At 35.2% G+C, this 19,401-nt stretch overlaps 1 protein-coding gene and 1 non-coding gene across 2 annotated transcripts; both read left to right on the top strand.

Annotated features, from left to right (window-relative positions):
- The first annotated feature begins 4,138 nt into the window (after positions 1-4,138).
- On the top strand, positions 4,139-4,210 carry Trnaq-cug. Its single transcript has one exon. It is a non-coding gene; the product is annotated as a tRNA-Gln (tRNA).
- A 3,501-nt stretch (positions 4,211-7,711) lies between these two features.
- LOC111633758 (cilia- and flagella-associated protein 44-like) lies at positions 7,712-12,836 on the top strand. Its single transcript, XM_023378380.1, has one exon. The coding sequence runs from the start codon at positions 7,834-7,836 to the stop codon at positions 12,754-12,756; it is 4,923 nt and encodes a 1,640-aa protein (XP_023234148.1). The 5' UTR covers positions 7,712-7,833; the 3' UTR covers positions 12,757-12,836.
- The last annotated feature ends 6,565 nt before the right edge of the window (positions 12,837-19,401 follow it).

Raw genomic sequence — 19,401 nt, 5'->3', positions numbered from 1 at the left:
CAGGAAAGGGAAGACGCCAAACTGCCATTAAAAGTCACATCCGATGAATGAAGTCACGTCCGGTCATTAGGTCATAGCCAGGTAAAAGTCCATATCCGGGTAAAAAAAAGTCACAATCGGGGGAGAGTCACATCCGGTGAGAAGCCCTTGCTGATTTATTTCTTCCAGAAGAAGAAGATCTTCTTCCACCAAGGCTTCTTTTTCCTCTTTTTCAGAATCGATTTACACTCCTCTTCCAGTCCTTGCTCGCGTGCCTGTCTCTGCACCGACCATTCCGGAACTTCTGGATATCTCTGTTCCAGGTAATCGATGACAGACGACGTGCTCTCATCGGGAATGATGACAATCACCCGTTTCTTGTCGGGTTGACCAGATTTCTCCTTCGCACCCTCCAGCACTTCTTTCGGACGCACGCGAATCACTCGAATTGAAGAGGAAGACGTTCCTGATGTCGAGGAGCCATCCTCTGGACTCTCTCCTCCAGAGATATTCCACTTTTTCAACGCTTTGAAATTATCCATTCTGCAAGCGAAAAAGAAACGAGTATTAAATATTGTAGAACAAGCGTTAAATTAAGACAATATTAAAAAATGAAATGAAAATTTAATACGGTAGGAAATGGTCGTTTTAAGTATAAGAAAAGTTCTAGTCACAAATGAGTATAAAGTTGTAATGGAATAATAAACGAAAACGTTAAAACTATTCATTCAATTATTATGTATTAAATAGATTATAATAATAACAGTTCTGTGGTTTATAAAAGTTATGCTATTCTGTTGATTGTCATTAAAACTAATCTAGAAAATAATCTAGAACAGCGTTTCTCAAAGTGGGCGATAACGCCCCCTTGTGGGCGCTGGAGGCTTTCAGGGGGGCAGTAGAAGGCTCAAAGAGAATTGGGGGGCGTTAAGGAAATATAGAGGGGCGACGGCAGACAAATTCTATATATAAAAATTCGACGGAATATATATAAAATGTTGACATTTTATATATTTTTTATTTTTTATTGAAGGTCACAACTTGAATATTTCTAACACATTGACTTTTATTTTAGCTCAGCGTTTCTCAAAGTAAGCAATAACGCCCCCTTCTGGCGCGATGAATAGATCTATGATAGAGGCAGGGTATTGAACGGTGACCAAAGGCAAAATTGGGGCTGATAAGAGGAAACATTGCGTTTAATGGTTTCCAGATGATGAGAACAATGTACAGTAAGGGCACAAAGTGTGAGATTCATAGAAAAGTTTTCCTAAGAATATTTCCAATCCTTTTCTCACACAAGAGAAAATGGGTTAGGGGGCGTTGGGTATAACTTTATGGAACAAAGGGGGCGGTGGATCGAAAAAGTTTGAGAATCATTCTAGAAGAAATTAATGACGAATAAACTCATTTATTCTAATTCATTAAAGGTCAAATTAATTATAATTATAATAACGTCATATGGGATGTAATGTGTACGCATATGCAATATACACACACAAAATTATAACTGCAAACGACAGAATTTATGATTCGAGTTTGCTTTAACAATTCGATTCGATCGACGAAAATTAAGAATGAAAAGATTCAATGCACTTTTCCAAAATAAGTCAAAGGCTCGATTCTTTTCTTTGAAGAAACCACACAACGATTATTATCGAAATATTCGTCGTGGAAAAATTATAGCTTCTAATTGTGATTTTCCGCTTAACAATGTTAAAAATTATCTAAATGCCAAAGATCAGAGACTAAACTTACCCAAAATAAGTGCTTTAACTACTCAGAAAACAATCGAAACAAACAATTCACTAAATCGCATTCCAACCAGGGCTGTGGAGTCGCGTAAAAATTTACCGACTCCAACTCCGACTCTTCCTTACAATCCGACTCCGACTCCGACTCCGGCTAAAACACTAAAACTCCACGACTCCGACTTTTCCTTACCATCCGACTCCGACTCCGGCTAAAACACCAAAACTCCACGACTCCGACTCCGACTCCGACTTTTCCTTACCATCCGACTCCGACTAAAACATCAAAACTCCACGACTCCGACTCCGACTCCACAGCCCTGATTCCAACAAAGCAAAAGACAATTGTCGAAATTCTGTTGTTGCGTCGCGACTCAGTTTAATGCTAAAAATTTCGATTTTTTGACAGAATTTCGATTTCGGAGGTTTCTGAGTCTGTCTTTCTATAGAAACGGACCATTCTGATTTTTGTCTGTAGCAGTGGCGTGCCGTCATTAGAAGCGGTGGAAGCGCCGCTTTCCTTGTATTTTATAAAAAATAAATAGATATTAATTTTAATTATATGAAAATAATCGCACAATATTTTATTATAACCGCATTATGTATCTTATTACAAATTTCTATACTACACGTCAAAAAAAAGATTGCTATTGTATATTCGAATATTAGTGGCGGAATGGAATCTCTGTATTGTCAGATTCCAAAAAACCAGATTTGCGCATGCGCTTCACAGAGCACCAACCTCACCCGGTTTAGCCAGTGGAAGCCTACGACCTTGGATCGATGCTTGGGTCGATAACGCTTCCAATTCTATCCGGGACCGGTTCTGGGCTGTTAGCCGCCCGCCCGCTAGATATTTGGCCGATTACGTGAATAACGAGTAAATTTATAACTTAACCCAACCGATAAGAATTTACTGGTATGTTTTTACGATAGTTCTGTATAGTTGACGGGAGTTAAAAAAATCCATTAAAATATTTGATATTCCGCTCTCCGATTCTATATTACTCACGAATTTCAATGTTAAACCAGTGATATTACGATTTCGTACGTCCCACTTATAAGTTCATGTAGAAAAAAACGTGTATAATTCTTGTATAATGTTAAAAAATTAACCGTTACTTTGGTAGCATCATTTACAACTAAATTTAATGAATGAGAGAGATGCACGAGGTACAGAAAAAGCTTTTATTTTCCTTAAATTTACGATTTATGTATCCGTTTGTCATAAAAATTTGTCTTTCCACTTTTTTCCCAAGACTACAAATATTCGAGTACAAAGTAACTGATTTCGACTTATTTCTACTTAAGAAGTAAAAATACGTCATAGAGATTTAAAATGTCTTCACTTGTCGCCATGTCCAATTACCAGAAACAACTTTTCATTAAATTGTAAATTCGTCAGCCCTTTCTTTCAAAAGACTTAGCCTATTTGATTTGTACATGAACAACGTTAAAGCATAAAACGTTTTTACTATTCTGCCAGCGACTACAACTGGTAGGCTAGATATTTATTGGTCAAAAGTACTTGGCTATTCTAACTGGATTACACAAGAAATATCACAATGAACATTTTTGATTGAGTGCAATACGGTTGGACCTACACGTACTGTTATGCTTATCCTGCGGCAGACTTTTCTATACGTTCTAAGGAGTCATAATTGCATAGGGCACGAACTTCGACGACAGAAAAAAAGACAAAAGATTTCACTGAGATTCGAACTACGATCACTGGATTCAAAGTCTAGAGTGCTTACCGTTACACCATGAAACCTCCGCTTGAACCGCTTCTCGGAAACCCATTTATAAGCCAATCAGCGTGCCAACGGACATTACTTGGTTCGTTCGTCACATACAACGGTAATTTGAGTGTCGTATATGGCGCAGGGCGGAACATCCTCGCCTTTCTTCGCGTTAACTAATTTGATGGGCGTCATTTAACTAATCGGCTGAAATTCGTTAAGTATTTTCGATCGCATGCTGTCTTTCGTTGTGGAAATCGCGACGCTCTCCAACTGACACTTGCAACTGTCAGTATCGTGCCTCTGTCGTGCAAGCGCCGTGACCGCTTCCGATAAAAACGCTTGAAACAAATTAATGATTCGATTATTTACACACCGATCACGGATAGCCATCGACAATTTACGATCCGTTTGCTTTCCACACGACGAAACGAAACGAAACACGTTTCTTAAATTCTTTTTCACCATGTCCACCGACCGCAACCGTCATTCTCTTCGCGACAGATTTGTGGCTATTTCGCTAAACAGCTACGCTTTTTAACGAGAAAGTGTAGACGGAGAGATTTCCATTATCGGCAACAACAGATGCGGCGATATCTCTACGCGATAGTCGATGAGGCAATCTGCAATGCATTAAGATGATATGCGACAGCCGGGTCTGTGTGAGGTCCCATGGTGTAATGGTTAGCACTCTGGACTCTGAATCCAGCGATCCGAGTTCAAATCTCGGTGGGGCCTTTTTTTTCTTCTTCGCCCCTGTCATCGTTTATGCAATTGAAGGCGACAGCGACAGTAGAATTCAGAAACTTCTTTTGCTTTGAATTTAGAACAGAAACTCTGCTTCACACACGTGCGGCGAAGCAGAGTTTCTGTTCGACGCTTTACAACGTTTCCATATGTTTACTCGACTTTTCCGATGCTTTCAAACGGAATTCAACATTTTGCAAAGTTCTGACCAAATTAGCATTACTGTTTCGAATCAAAAGAATTACAAAATGTCTTCCAGGCGCTTACGTCACACTAAAATAGATATTTTCAATCAACCGCTCATAAGAAAAGTTCGTGCCAGGAGTGGAATTCGAACCCACGCCCACTATCGTGGACCAGAATGCACGCTCCCGCATTTACAGAAAAGATCTACCTTGAGTCTGGCACCTTAGACCGCTCAGCCATCCTGACACTATTCTGCGACTACGATTGATGCCTAATCAATGGTAAAAATTTATTTCTCGTTATGTTCAAGCAGTTTTATGACAGGCCGACGTTTTACTAACTAAATGATGAATCAATTGCAATTGTTTAGTTTAGGATTGCAAGAAATTGTCTATTGCAAGAAATGAAATTTCCCCCGACTGAGTGATGACGTCGACGTTAAATTACGAGTCGTTTTTCCATTTTGACACCAGACTATTGGAATTAGGGGCAGGAGGTCCCGATTAACTATATGTAAACTTCTAATGCAAGACAGAAGTCGCTTTATTTCAATTCAAAACTCTTATCTTGAAAGAAGTTAAATAGAGGATAGGCCCGAATCTATTGCTAACAGGAAAAGTATGATGTACGGGGGCGAGGCAGTACATTACTAATTTGAGATTGAGAGCATATATTTTAAATTAAATAAATTTAGGACATGGTGAAAAATTGCTTGGTGTATGTGTAAATGTATATCTTTATTTTCAGTTGTTAAATATTATAAAGATTTGAGAACTTAGGAACAATTTTAAAAAGTTGTTAAATAACTGAATTGCGGTTTTTTTACTTTTCTTTCTTTCTTTGTTGATTGTTTGTATTTTGTATATGTATTTTTTACAGTTGGAAAAGGCCAATAGCCATGGTGTCGTTTACTTTAAATAAATAAAATACATACAGAAGTGTCTATGAAAATCACATGAGTTAGCAATAATCAACTTTTAGGTAAAGTACTGACTTCAGTATGATTTCAGCTAAAACATTTATATATCATAGGAGATTTTTAATCTAGTTAAAATAATTTCTCCTAATCTTATCTTAAGACATACTTTACAGCTAGGTTAAATTGCCAGTAAATACAGGGTATTGTGCTGACTTTAGCCGGTTGTATGATCCAAAATTGCTGTACATCTGTGTAATATGGGATCGAATCGATGATGTTCTTTGTCACTCCGCGATTACAGCAGTCACGTTCTCCGCTAATTGTTTTGATCGGTGCATTATATGTATGTATTTTGAACTTATTTGTTAGTGTTCGGATTCCAAAACAGGCCCAAAATTTCCATTATCAATTATTTTTTTCTTGCTTTTAAAAATGAGTGTGTTATAGGCCTACATGTATACGTCGATCATAAATATGAAAATGTATATTTTTAAAAATGTTTAAGCAATTAGTCTAATTCTTAGAATGTAAAAAGTTTTATTTTCCAAAAAGAAACTTGTGGAGTTGGATCTTTCTTGGAATACACGACTCAAATATAATCATTAATAAAAATACGTCAAAGAAAGCTTTCTTCTTTATTTTACTCTCTCCATCCTGTAGTGACTAAGATGGCCTTTTTAAAGAATGTGCATGTCTTTTTTTTAAATTACTTTAATTGTTTTCGCTATGTGGATCCTAGAAGGAACCGTTTTTTAGCAAGTTCATTATGAGTTCGGCCAGGGCAACAACAGGGCAGCTTAGTAGTGAAGAACAGATCATCCCGAAAAATTCCTGCTGTTTTTCGATTCTTCTGGTACCGATCCCGGGCATTCCCTGAGCAGCAAGTTGCCGTCTTAACCGTTCGGCATCCAGCCGTTACAATGGATCGGTCAAATGAAGAGAAACCATGTCAGATCTTAGAAAATTTTTGTGACATAATAACTTTCTACTGTGTGGCTGGATGGCTTTCACAATATGATGATGATACTTATGGTCGAATAACCTAATATCTCGGGAACACTATACGCTAACTACAATTAACGTTTACTGTCGTTGGATTAATGAATAAATATGCAGGTCCAACAGAAATCAGTTAGAGCACTAAAATAAGAAGTTTCTCTATCTTTAGAAACTGTAGAAATGTTTTTTCTATAACAAAAAATGTTTTGTATGAAACCTGTGAACAATTCAACAATAGCCTAATTGGTTATTGACATTTAAATTTGTTAGAAAGTTTATAAAATAATCATTCAGAAAAATGTAAATTTGTATAAAAATATGATCTATATTAAATACAAAGTAAATAATTAAAATAATAATTGCGTTTTATTTTTATTTCCAAATGTGAGGTCCCAGACAGGGTCCGAACCCGTGACTGAAAGTGCTAAAAATGTAGTTTATTGTAAAGAAGAAAATGCACAAAATAACAGCGACGTGGACGTAAATAATGTAAGTCCCGAGTGAGATTCGAGCGTACGTGTTAGAATTTTTATCAATGTGAGACCAGAAGATTTGAACCTTGACTCTGACGCTCGTAGAATAGATAAAATTTAAGAGAAATGGGGAACGAGACGTTTTAACTATGGGAAAATCATCGCTTTATAATCGTTAAAATTTTTGGATCGCAGAAGAGAAAACAGCGTTATGTAAAATATAAGGGAAAGTTTCAATGTTCGATCAACATCCCTGGATCAGGTGTCAGGTGAATACCGAAAATCGACCTTTCTTGCCACCGTGGTGAGAGACGGATGCTAACATCTTCGTGACGACCCACCCATAAAAATTTTTTTGGTATTCTCCGCCGAGATTCGATTCTAGCTTCCTCAAAGCTTAGTTGCTTAGATTATTAAGTCGTATATACTATATAGGCTACAGTATACTGTATTTATTCTTATAGCAAGCACCCTCTAATAAACTGCGCAACTGCAAGATTAAATAAGATATAGACAGCGCACTTTTATTAGAATAAATATGGTATAGAATATATGAACTTTGACGGTACAGTTTAAGGCCTGTAGACAATGTCGTAACTAGGCCGATGCAATGGGTTCACACTGCATACAAATAACACTCCAGGACGAAAGACGATTCGAAATGGGGTATCGAAAATATGATCAGTGTTACATTTTTATTTTCAAATTTTAAATTTTGCCTCCAAGAAAATCGATTTGTATTAGGTTAAAAATTAACAGACCATTTCTAACGTATTTTTAATACTTTTTCAAAAACGGAGAGCCAAAAGTAACCTTGCCCATGGCACATTTAAAAAAAAAGTTATGGCACTTTTAAAATAAAACTTTCGTAAAATATTTAAAATGTTCTTATATATAAAACGTATGCAGAATAGCTTTTGATATTGTTGCTTAGTAACCAAAGAATAACAACTTAAAATTTGGAACAAACTAAAGAATATTCATTTCGAATTTGGAACGCACTTAGATTTACTTTAAAGTCAGGAAGTCATTAAAAAATGGACGAATTTTATAATTACGATGCCATCAGATGCAAACCACAAGTTTATAATGCTCCATCGTCTCAATCTCTTTCTGAATCTTTGCTTACAAAGAAATATTCTTTTGGATGGCAACGTTCGATGCTTTCCAACTTCTGTTTGTTGAAAGAAGAGACTGTAGTCATTGGTGCTGGAAATTCAATAATCATATTCAAGTTGAAAACAGGATCCCAAAGAATATTCGAAACTGTTTGCGGTAAAGGGGTTGCACATATTTCGGCTTATCCCGATTATACCATGTTTGCTGTCGCGGAGAAAGGAATTAATCCAACTATCGACATTTTTACTTATCCGGATGTTAATTTGAAGAAACTTTTGCAAAATGGCGCCGAGGAATCATACGTTCATTTGGATTTCGATAATTCCGGAAAGTATTTAGCATCTCTTAGTTCTTTTCCAAATTATTCTCTTATAATTTGGAACTGGATGGAAGAACGTATAATTTTAAAAACTAAAGCATCCGATAATGATGTTTGGCAAGTAAAATTTTCATCATTTACAAGTGGAAACATTATTACAAGTGGTATTTCTCATATTACATTTTGGAAAATGGAAAATACTTTTACGGGCTTAAAACTGAAAAGTCAACTTGGAAAATTTGGTAAAATTGATGTATCTAACATTCGAAGTTTCGTTCAATTGCCAAATGACATAATATTGTCTACTTCTGATTGGGGAAATATATTACTTTGGGAAGATGGAATTTTAAGAGCTCAGATATGCCAGAAAGGGAATAGACGTTGTCACGATGGAAACATTAATCAAATTGTTTTAAAAGGTGGAGAATTTTTAACTATTGGAGATGATGGATGGATTAAAATTTGGGATACTGAAGGCTTAGAAGTGATTAATATAGACGAAGAGAAAAGTTTATTAGAAATGAAACCAACTTTTGAATTATTAGTCAAACAAAATGCTGATCTTCTTTATACTGTCCAATCGCCGGATAAAAAGGATGAAAAAGTATGGTTTTGCCTCGATTTAAAGGGTTATATATGGAAATTAGATTTATTTTTCACATTTTCTCCTAAACAACCAGAAGTATTTCGAAGATTTCCAACCACTGAAGTAGCAGGTTGTGAAATTAGTCCTACGTCTCATATAATTGCAATAGCATCTACCGATGGTATCTTACGTCTATATAATTGCCTAAATTATTCTCTGATTACGAGTCACGAATTTCATCAAGCTCCGACTTCAATGATGTGGGGTTCTAGAATGTTAGATAGAGGAGGTGGTTCTCTGATTTTAGGTTTTGAAGATGGAGTCGTTAGGTGGATGGTTATAAAGAAAAACGTAAGACAAATAACCAAATTTGATCTTGAAATGCGCAGAGTTATAAAAACACATACTGCTGCGATAACGTGTATTAAAACAAATTCTTTTGCTACTTACATGGCAACAGCTAGTTTAGATGGAACAATATTTTATTATTTTGTGCGAGGTGGTGAAATGAAACCTTTAGGATTCGTTGATCTTCGACGCCCTATTCAATGGTTGATATGGTTAGATAAAATCGAATTGATAATTGCGTATTGCAGAGACGATATTTTAACTGTAGTTGAAACTATAAAAAGTTTTGGTGTTAGAGAAAATAAATCGACATATAATTTAGATCTTTCTTGGAAAGAAATAGAATTGGAAAGTACGGAGTCACATGAGAAAGTTTCCGTTACGATACCGAAAGAATTTGAATCTGTAAAGCGGACTGCAGAGATTGAAGAAGAAATCGAAGAAAATTTAATATATTTAGATACAGAAATGGAAAAAAATTATGGAAATGAACAGGAAACAAACAGAATTAAAAACGAGCTTACAAAATCCAATGGATATAAAAATAATTCTAATGCAGAATCCAATATTACAGATGGACCGGAAGATATGAAAACAACCGAATTATCAGAGGAATTGAAATCATCATATTTAGAATTTGAAAAAGATACGGACTGCAAATTACCTAGAAAACCATTTAATATAACATGTGGTTCATATACCGGCATTGCAGGAAAATTTTGGTTATGTATGGAAGGAAATAACAAAGGATTTTTATACGAATATTCAATTTCTAAGGATATTTTAACAAATGGAAAAATTCCTAATTTAACACCAAATCGAATAATGCAAATATTTCCTTCTGAGTTGGATTCAGTTTCGTGTTTGCATTTTACGACTAACAAAAACTATTTAGTATCTGGTCATAATGATGGCGTATTGAGTGTATATTGTATTGAGAAACGTAACAAAAATGAAGACATGTATTTAACATCATTTTGGTCTTCGGGTATTCACGATTTCCAGAAAGGATCTATAAAATTTATAACAAGTAGTCACGATGGAAAACTTTTAGCAACTACTGGAGAAGACGGTAACGTGTTCCTTTTCTACATGAATGCTCCTAAGTACGATAAAATTCTACCAGAAAATATAAATATTCCCGTATCTGAATATTTGGGAGGGGCTCATAATATAGAAAAAGATGCGTTGAGTTTAGAACAAATATGCAAAGTTTCTCTAGAAGCGGAAAACTTGAAAAAATTGGAAAAAAATCGCTTCCATCAAATCCAACAAATGACTCTTCTTAGGGCTAATTATGAAAAGTTAACATCTAGAAATAAAATTCTTCCAAAACACATGCAATCAGACTTCAGTAAAATTGTTGTGCACGATAAAATAAAAGCACGACTGGAGAAAGAAATAAAAATAAAATCAGAAAATATAAAGAAGAAACTGGAATATAACATTGCTCAAAAAGAGATCGTATTTAATAAACTAAATACTCAGTGGAAAAGTAATATCCAGCAACAACTGGTTGTATTATCGTCATTTTTAACAAACGAAGAAGTTTTCACATCGAGAATGACCGAATTGCCATTAAACGAATATGAAAATGTTGATTTTACGGAATTGGACGAATTAAAAAATTTAGAATTAAAATCACTGAGTAAGGAATTATTAGAAGAAGAATCGAAAAACTTAGAAAAATTCGCATTGACGCAAATTACAGAAACTGCAAAATCTGAAGATTCTAGAGAACAAGATGTAATTTCGAGAGGATCCTTTGAGCATTTTCGAACGAATAATGCTTTAGCTAAATTATTAAGAAAAAAATTGGGAGATTACAAATTAAAAATCGATCACGATTATCTTCCTCCAGAATATTTACCCGTTAGAGCCAGACAAAAATATAAACAATTACTTAAACTCAATGTGGATGTACATCGAAGAAAAACTGCTTACAATAATCAAGTAATGCTTTTAAATACGTGGAAAGAAGATATAACAAATAAACTGGAACAATATGGTGGATTTATAGAACTGAAGTTTCCTACAGAAATTTATCTCGAGAGAAGAAAGGAGTTATCGTCATCTATTAAGAATAAGATACTGAAGATACAATTAACTATGTACCAACATAAATGTTGCGACGATATCAAACTAACTTCAAATACGTTTTTTAATGCCTGCTGTTGTCCGAGACAGGTGGAAAACAAACTTAACATTTGGAAATATTCAAATAATATTTCTATAGAAAAAGCTTCTGATATAACAAGTAAGTTAAAAATGGCGGATGAAATTATACTAAATTATACTATTATGAATAGTTACATTGAAAGCCTAAAAAGTATTTGGATGTTTGATAGTCGAATGCATTTTCTAAGACTGCAAAGAAGTTTGATGGATCAAGAATTAAAATATTTGGATATTAGACGAAAACTGTTTTATATCGAACATCAAATATTAGATAAATACGACCAAGAAGAAGAAGAGTTGATAAATAAATGTAAGGAGAAAAAAAAAGAAAAAGAAGAATTGGAAAGTAATTTGGATAAACAAATGGAAAAAATGGCAGAACAAGCTGAAATTATTGCCAAGTTAAAAGAGGAAGAAACGAAAATACATTCCGTTTTGGATAATTTATTGGGAGAAAATAATAAATTTTACTATCTGTTGACAATGTTTTTTAAAAAAAAAGTTTCATTAAAAACAGAGAAAAAAGAGGAAGAAGCGAAAGAGGAAGAGAAGGATAACGACGACTTCGAAGATGATAAATCTGACTGGTCATCAGAGGAAGATTATTATGAAGATTTTGGATGGGATGGAAATGGATGTCCTCCAGGTTGTGATCCTGATTTATTCGAATCAGTTTGTAAATTGAGAGAGAAACGAAACGAAGTAGAGACAAAACTAAAAGAAACAGAAAAATTACACGAAGCTGAGAAATTAGAATGGGAATCGTTGACAAAGAAATTAAAACTAATCGATAATGTTATATATCCAGTAAAGAAAGCATTAGAACAAGTTCAACTGAAGAAACAGAAAGAATTAAATGAAATTAATGTTACTGCTAATCTATTTCTGGATCAGATACAACATTGTGCGCCTCAAATGCCTGCAGATCTGAATACCGCCATTCTATTTCCATATCAAGTATTGGAAAATTTGAAAGAAAGAGGAGCAGATCTCGTTAAACAAAATATTGAGAGAAGGAAAACACAGAAAGAAATAATCTCTCAACAAGCTGTTCTTACTCAACAATGTGAAACTCGAATTCAGAAAATTAGAGAAATGAATGAAATGAGTAAAGCCAAAATGATATCAAAATTTGGTCAAACGGTTGACATGAAACGCATAGAAATGTTGAAGGAATCTCCAGAAGTACAAGAATTAGAAAGAAAACAAAAGAAAATAATAATGAAACAAGAAGAATCTTTGAGAGAATGGAAGAGAAAAATTGCAGATAGAAAAAGGGAATATTATCATGTCCTTTTAGAAAATACAGAAAAAGTACAGATTTTAGCTGCTCTCAAAAGGAGAGCTTTGGTTCTTAATTCCAAATTTGAGGACAAAAAAAGATGTGCAGTTTTCCCTAAAAATATGTAAAATAGTTAAAACTAGAGTATGTATATGTATATAATCAAATGTATATTACTTTATAAAAGCTGCGCATTCAATATGTTTAAACATAGATTTAATAATTAAAATATCATTAACGAATTTTCATTCTTATCTTTTATTTTCAAATGTAATTAAAAACAAATAAATCTGATTATACGTTAAGATTTAGAGATTTTTATCTTTTGTCTTTTCCTAAATTTCCTAAAATTAAAACTAAATTATGATACATTTTTTAACTTAAATGTTAAAAAAAAATACTTAAACTATGTTTAAAATGTCTTATGCTTGATTTTAATTTAAAATATTCAACTAAAATATATCTAAATAGTTAAATGTTGTTCAAAAGATATCTGAGATTTTGTGAAAGAAATTAATATGATGACAGAATGAGTGCATTAATATTGTAATGTGTTATAGGATGTGGGAGAGTATGTCGCGATTTTGTCAGGATGACGCGAGAGTATTGAGATAGTAGTGTCGGGCACAGAGACTCACACAGGTACGAATTTACAAGATAATTTGCATTTAATACAAGTAAATGCTTACAGTATATGAGCCTAGTTCGAGTAAAGACTTTCTGTGACGTCTTATCACGGACTCGATATTGTCTAGTGTCGGGTCGACACTCCTCTATTTAAGGAGGAGATATCATTCAGGATGGCGAGAAGGTGTGGACTGTGTATGTGGGGTGATGACGTTAGACACCGAAGCAAAAACTTGGTTTACAATTAACACCCATTTATCTATACTAATATTATAAAGAGGTAATGTTTGTAAGTAAGTAAGTTTGGATGTAGCAGGTAATCTCCGAAAGTACTCATCCGATTTCAAAAATTCTTTCACCAATATTTAGAATGGAACTTCAGGGTGGACATAGGCTGTATATTATCCATTAAACATTCATATAAATTAAAAGTTATCATCTAGGGTTAAGGCTTTTATGTCCAACAGATGGTGCTATGAGTATGACGACCTAAGTTTGCTTTTCTGTGAGGATGAACTAAAGCAGATCATCTATCTATTTATATAAATAAAAATGTAACGTTCGTTTGTTCCTACCGATTCCTTTGAAATTTTGACACAACACTGCATTCGTATACATGTTGAAATTCCCCTACTGGGGGGAGAGGGACAGGATTAAGGCTTACAGTGAAGAACTTGGCTTCTATTATACTATTTTAGATGTGTTTTTTTTTGTGTTTTAATCGGGCACGTCAACAGAATATACACTAAAAAGGGCTTTTTCGATATTCCCCGCCGCGGAGAAGAGGGACAGGATTAAGGCTTACCGTGAAGAACTTGGCTTCTATTATACTATTTTAGATGTGGTTTTTTGCGTTTTTGATTGCGTTTTAATAGGGTATGTGAAGAGAATGTACACTAAGAAGGGAATTTTTCAAAAAATCTCCCCACAGGGAAGTGTTATACATTTATAATATTAATTATTAATAGATACATTTTGAGCCACAACAACGTGTGGCGGGGTCTGCTAGTTAGAATACAAAAGACATCTTACAAAAGTTTACGAATCTCCTTTTTCTTAAAAACTAATCCGAAGAGATACAATGAGTCCGGACGACGGTGACAGTCTGGGGATACGATGTTTCGGTACGGCAGTACAATGTTTCCAGGGGTTCGTCGCTCATTCGTAAAATTCTTCTATCGTAGATATTGTAGCATATTATTCGTTGTCCGCACGTATCACTCGATTAAAAGTTGACTGTTTTGATGGGAAAGGCTCTATTGTCCTTGAGTTCGGGCTCTTTAAAGGTTTGGCATTACCAATCGGATGTTCTGGTTGGTCGTGATCTCCATCTTCCTCTTTCTCGATTGGCTCCTAGTTCGTTACCAGAGCTATTCGGGATCGAATTCAGAGATCTGACACCAATCGGATATGCTTATTGAATTGTTGCGATTTCCGCCCGTAACTCATAGTTAAGCGTTTTTACTCCAGTTATAAATATTATCGGCTGCAATCGCGTGACGTTTGGTTTCATTAATTTAAACATTTCATTTCTCCGTATTAGCAATCGTAGGAGAAAAGGTCGAATTTCCATTCTACTCTCTCACAAAACGACCTTTCTTACGATGTTTTATAATCTAAGAACATTTTTATATAAAACAATTTTCTTTTTAAAACAAATTTTGGTCGATGTTTGGAATTCCGGTCGAGACTTTACATTCGGGATCTTCGATCTTTCCAGATAGAGCAACAGGTAACATTGTCCCATGAGGATGCAGTTCAGAATGCCTGCCAGAGATGATGTCTCGCCCCTCGCCGGTGGTCTTCTTTTTTCCCAGTATCTTCTTGTTGAGAAAGGGAATGTCGGGCTTGTGCAGAATAGTAGCGCAGTCCTTAACACAGAGAAGGACTGCGCTACTATTCTGAGGTACAGAGAAGACGGGAAGCACTCCGAGATGGGATCACCGGTGTGGCAGGATTCAACGGACGAAGAAAACGTCCTCGTGTCTTTGAGGACACAGGTTTTTATACAGTTTATCCCCGAATTTCGGTCTCTGGCTCCGAACCATTGTTTTTCCCATCCCGATTGTCCCCAAGCTGTTGCAAGGGGCGCGATTCGGATCACGGAGGTTACGACTATCCTCAAAGAGTTGGGTTACGTTCCTTAGAACGATTATCCCGTAAATTATAAACAAACGGTGTTTTTCTTCCCTTTCGAAGAAGATGCAGCTGTGTCCGTATGGTTCTCGGCCGCACCTTCCTCTGAGGAAGCGTTTGCTTTTGTAGATTAGCCGACCGGGAAAAAGTCGTTACCCCGCTTCAGGAGTGGCTAAAAGTCACTCGATTATGTGGGTGGTGATCATGAAGACGATAGATAACCAGCACCTTCACAAAATCCTGTTTATTGGAATGAAATATTGCTTACATAATTTTGTTACCGAATGTCCTTTATTTCTGGCCACGATCAGTTAATCAATCCGGTAAAAGCTGCTATCGGAGTCTTCTCTTGAGCAGATGGACGGGTCCACCAAGGGTAGGGGTTAGTTTCTACCTATAAAGTCAACACTAACTGCAGCTCCGGGGCAGTAATCAGAAGTTCGTCGATAGTCCGTTGGCCGGGGTCCTTCGCTGAAAGTATCGAACAATATCGCTTAGTGGCACGGGTTTCGTTGTTAAACATAACTGGGCGTGGCTGCTGTGACAGGAGAGACTGTTCGGCTCTAGGAAAACCCTCCTTTTTACCGCCACTTGACTTGGCGATTCTGGGTTTTATAGAAATTTCTTTCCCTAAACCTCTTCCCTTCATTGGTTCCGAAATTTACTTGTCACTTGGTCCTCTTTCCCGTTCCCAGGTGAAATAAAATCGACTCGAGTCTCGGAAAAAGTCTAACCCGAGACGATCTCATCCAACACTTTTCCCAAATATATATCGAAGATGTCATTAGAACTAGGAGGCCTGCGTTTGTAATTTTAGCCTATTATTCCTTTTCTGTTAATCTGTATTTTTCCGATTTAATTTAACCCTTTTTACAGCAAGCGAGCACTGGTGTCAAAGTTCTGACTCTCCGGCTCGACACCGATAGGTAATTTAATACGTGTCTGAGTCACACTCGGGACTCGCTTGTTTCTATTTATAAAAGAAATCATTTCTAACATCTAAGATTTTTCTTACATTCGTTCCGTACAACAATAATTTTTACACGAATTTCATGACGGTTCGGACATGTCCAGGACCTCACACTTTTTCGATTTTGACTCGGTATTAAGTAACCTCAAAGCTTTCTATTAGTGTCTCTCCCTCTTCTTCTCACGCGATCTACGACCGGAAATGTTGACAATTAAATATAATAATAATAATAAAGTCTTTATTCATATTAAGGAATCCTTGTTACAGGGGGTAATGATTAAGGTATAAGCAATACAATCATAAGTAAATATAATCAATTTGATTATTTATATAAAGAAAAAAAAATTAATTAATTGAACATCTAGTTATTTCCTATATTGAGCATTCAAATCATTAATAATTTGGTTAAAGAAATTAACAATTTTATACATATTTATTTTCGTTAAATTGCCCAAATTGACAATTAAATATTACACCACCCAACTTCTCTTCCCAGACTTCGCGCAAAGGACCCGTCCATTGACGTTTGTTCGGTGGTTCTTCTCCCGTATCGTCGGGTGAGGTCCCGGCCTCACAATCTATAACTTAGGTTCTTAAATATCTTTGCTGTTTGTTTCTTAAGCATTTTACATTATTATGGTACAAAAAAAGCAAATATATCTCTTTTGAGTATTCCATTAATATAAATAGCTTGCAAATTTCTATGAATTTTATTAGAAACTCAATCTTTCAACACTAAAAATTTTATCATTGATTGTTGCTTTGTATAGAATAAAAAAGTGAAACAGATGAAATTTGATCCAATAATCTAGTGTTTTATATCATAGTGACAGTCCGGCAAGAAAAAACGTCACTGATTGACTACATATACAGGAATCAGAGTTGCCGATTTTCGGGAGTCGATTTCTCCGCCCCCCAAACACCTATAGTAATTTCGAATATCTCGTATCGTTCGAAGGAAAATTGTTTTCTTAGGTACTGTGCAAAATTTCAAGATTTTGTATAAAGCGATTGCCGAAATATAATCAATCGAAAAGTGCAAAAATCTGCAAAAAAGCTATATTTTCTTCTCATTTTTCTTCATCCGACACTGCAGACGCTCGTAGAGAAAAAACTACTGGGTCTAGAAAGCTTAAATTTTAAACTTAAGCCTTTTTCGTTAGCAATGAGGTACTGGTCGAACTTTCGGGTCGATAGTTCAAAGTTCACGGGATTTCCCATAGAGTAATTCAGTTTTACGGCTTCGTTTTATGCTTATAAGAAGAAAAATTCATTTGTTTCCATGCAATTTATTCGAAACGTTACTCAGAATTACAAAAGCTCAAATTTATGCCAATTAAAACTTTTTATAACGATTTTACTAAACGGCGTTCAGTAACATAATGATAATTTAAAATATATTTTGATATAAACGTAGATGACGTTATCGTTTCGTTACATCATTATTTATAACATCAGAGTTGACGGCAATTTTTTCTACAGCGATTTTGCTAATTTGTATGACAGTAACATATATAAATGGACTATCTATATTCATGTCGTCCTTATCCCGAACAGTTTGTAGATATCTATCCTTTACGAATATTCAACCGAGGCAGTTCTATCATACGGTGTGGTAGTCACATATCACAAGGCCCTGTGTTCCATCTATAAAGAGATAGCCCAATGTAGTAAGCACAGGATTCTAAAGAGTGAGGAAATTGTGGGTTTTAGAAGAACCCTATAATTTCCTCACTCCTTGAAAGAGACGCCACTGAGAGAAAATAGTGCCTCGGCCGAAACAACTGAAAAGGTTAAAAATCTAAAAAGCCTTCGGGAGAAGGACGGTAGCTCGCAGACTATTTCGTCAGGCTAGAGTGCGTATAAAAAGTTATAAGTGAAGATTTCTTCTTCTAATAGTTAGACTACTAACATTTATTACGTTTTTCTTAATTATGCACAACTAGCAGAGACCGAGATCAAAACAGTTGTCTTTGTTTCGCCTATTTAACAATGCATTTTGGATTGGTAATTTTCCAATCCCTATTCGGACTCACGGCTTCAGTGTCTAAAGTTGTTGTCTACAACATAACGAACAAAAGGATAGTTCGTCTTAATATACTATCCACAATGATGGATATAGTGCACATCTTAATGGTGTAGTTTCTACATAAAAGTCTCTTGCACTTACTGGCATGTTTTCTTTGTCTATTTTTGATGGGCAAATGCAACGCTTCTTCCATTTCCACAATTATTAATTAACTCCTTATTACTTCTTAGAAGGATTTTAATATTGTGATTCATAATGTGACAAAATGTAATTTGTTATCTATATATATAAAATTACATGTGTCGACTGACTGACTGACCGATTCATCATCGCCCAGAGCAAACCGCTGAACCTAAAGATGTGAAATTTGGTACACAGTTAGGGTACGTCATGAAAATGCACACTAAGAAGGGATTTTTCGAAATTCCCTCGCGGAGGAAAGTAAGAGAATTAACGCTTAAAAAGTCTTGGCCCCGAAAGGCAGTACCACAAACGTGGTTTACTGAACGTGGAGATACTGAAGTATTCAAAAAAATCAACACCTTATCCGTTGCCGAGGGAGTTTATTTAAATAACGAACGTTTTCGATCTACTTCATAGATCATCTTCAAGTTTGAAAGAAACGAATATGGAATAACCACAAAGAATAGAACATTAAATTTAAAATTCAAAAATATCAACGTCTGAATAATTAAGTAAAATAATTAAAGTGTAAAATAATTAAAGTGTAAAATAATTAAAGTGTAAAAATATCAATTGTAAAAATAAATAATATACAACAATAAATAAGTAACAGTACAAGTCGTTAACAGTTAACAAAAATTATAAATGCTCTCATAACGTGAATTGCGAATCAAGTCGTCATTCATAAGCCATTTGTAAGTCTTTTAATAGCAAACTTCCATGCTGAGGGTAGGCCCTCCGCATCTCTGGCGTTTATACATCTATCATCAAGTTTGCTTCTGTATATTTCCATTTTTTCGGCTGTCTTACATGAGATCAACTGTTCAC

The sequence above is a fragment of the Centruroides sculpturatus genome, unplaced genomic scaffold, assembly GCF_000671375.1.
Source record: "Centruroides sculpturatus isolate CEXI.00-Female unplaced genomic scaffold, Cexi_2.0 scaffold737, whole genome shotgun sequence".
Classification (NCBI taxonomy): domain Eukaryota; kingdom Metazoa; phylum Arthropoda; class Arachnida; order Scorpiones; family Buthidae; genus Centruroides; species Centruroides sculpturatus.
This window is presented reverse-complemented; position numbering and strand designations above follow the sequence as displayed.

Coding starts and splice junctions, on each gene's coding strand:
- LOC111633758 (XM_023378380.1), top strand. CDS start 7,834: ATGGACGAATTTTATAATTACGATGCCATCAGATGCAAACCACAAGTT.